The following is a 1368-nucleotide window of genomic DNA, read 5'->3' on the forward strand; positions in this document are numbered from 1 at the left end:
GAGGATTTTATTTAGGGTGATTTTAAAAATAATTTTAAATAGAGACACAGCTTCTAATATTCGGTTTTTTAATCTGGTTTTACAGGGGTTTGTATTTTTATGCTTTGTATTTGTACTGTTTTTAATACGCTGTGCACCGCCCTGAGTCCTGCGGGAGAAGGGCGGTATATAAATTAAATTAATAATAATAATAATAATTTTTTTAAGGTGCTCAATATTGATTTTTTGTTATCTGAGCATAACATAACAAGACCCTCAGCCAAATAACCTAGGGGATGTTTCTAAAAAGGTTAAATTGTGGCAACTGGACCAAAGTTTATTAAACTGAGATGTTTTATTACTCATCCAAGTAACTTCTTCAGTCACAAAAATTTAAGTTAGGCAAAGAGTCAGAGAGTTGTTGGAATGTACCAACTCTTGCCATAACAATTGCAGGGGTTTCTCCCCAAAAATGTATTGCAAATGTAAAAGTGTAAAAACATTTGTAATACATTTTTGAGGAGAACCCCCTGCAGTTGTTATGGCAAGGGTTGGTGCATTCCAACAACTCTCTGACTCTTTGCCTAATTTAAATTTTTCATCATGACTGAAGAAGGTACTTGGGTAATGAATCATTTCAGTTTAATAAACTTTGGTCCAATTGCCACGATTTAACCATTTTAGATGCTTTTGGCCTGGATGATTGAGTCTTCGTTTACATAACCCAGGAGCTCAAGGTAGTCAGAAGTGGAAGAAATAGGCCTTCCCGGAGCAGCTGAATAAACTCAGCACTCCATAACGGGGAAGTGGCCTGATCACTAGGAAAACATGTAACCTGTTATTATAGAAGTGTTCATGCTTCATTTGCAAAGGATTCATATATTGTTGGGTGCTGATTAACCATTGCAAAACATTGTTATCTGAACTGTTATGCTCAGATAACAAAAAAAAAACAGCCTTGAGCACCTTAAAAAACTGAAATGCTTGTGTTTTTTTTCTGGATTCCTGTTGCTAACAGTTCTGAGGAAAAGACAGCCAACACTCACTGCATCCTCTGGTCACAAGGCACAAGACATCCACCCTGGAAGGTTGGGGAATTCTGGGAGTTGAAGTCCACACTGCCAAGGCTGAAAAACACTGAACTATTGCATCCTATAAATGACGTTCTTCTGTAATTAGATGCTAGATGCCAGATGGACCAGAAGGGTGGTAGAGAAGAAACTAAAAACGTTTTAAATCTCTCCCAGGAGAATAAAGCTGATGCAGTTTCTTTGGATGCCGGAGATGTGTATTCTGCTGTAAAGCTTTATGGCTTGACTGTGGTGGCCAAGGAGATCTATTTGGAAGGTCAGTTACCTTGTTCCCAGAGCCAATCTCCTTTATTCGTGT

At 38.0% G+C, this 1368-nt stretch overlaps 1 protein-coding gene across 1 annotated transcript in view; it reads left to right on the forward strand.

Annotated features, from left to right (window-relative positions):
- LOC107299492 (melanotransferrin-like) overlaps window positions 1–1368 on the forward strand; it is a 24767-nt gene that overhangs the window by 2582 nt on the left and 20817 nt on the right. Inside the window, exon 3 of the mRNA XM_015828847.2 lies at window positions 1227–1326. Coding sequence (XP_015684333.2) covers window positions 1227–1326 — 100 coding nt within the window. The remainder of the gene's footprint in view (window positions 1–1226; window positions 1327–1368) is intronic.

The sequence above is a fragment of the Protobothrops mucrosquamatus genome, unplaced genomic scaffold (genome assembly GCF_001527695.2).
Source record: "Protobothrops mucrosquamatus isolate PMUCROS unplaced genomic scaffold, P.Mucros_1.0 scaffold5015, whole genome shotgun sequence".
Lineage (NCBI taxonomy): Eukaryota > Metazoa > Chordata > Lepidosauria > Squamata > Viperidae > Protobothrops > Protobothrops mucrosquamatus.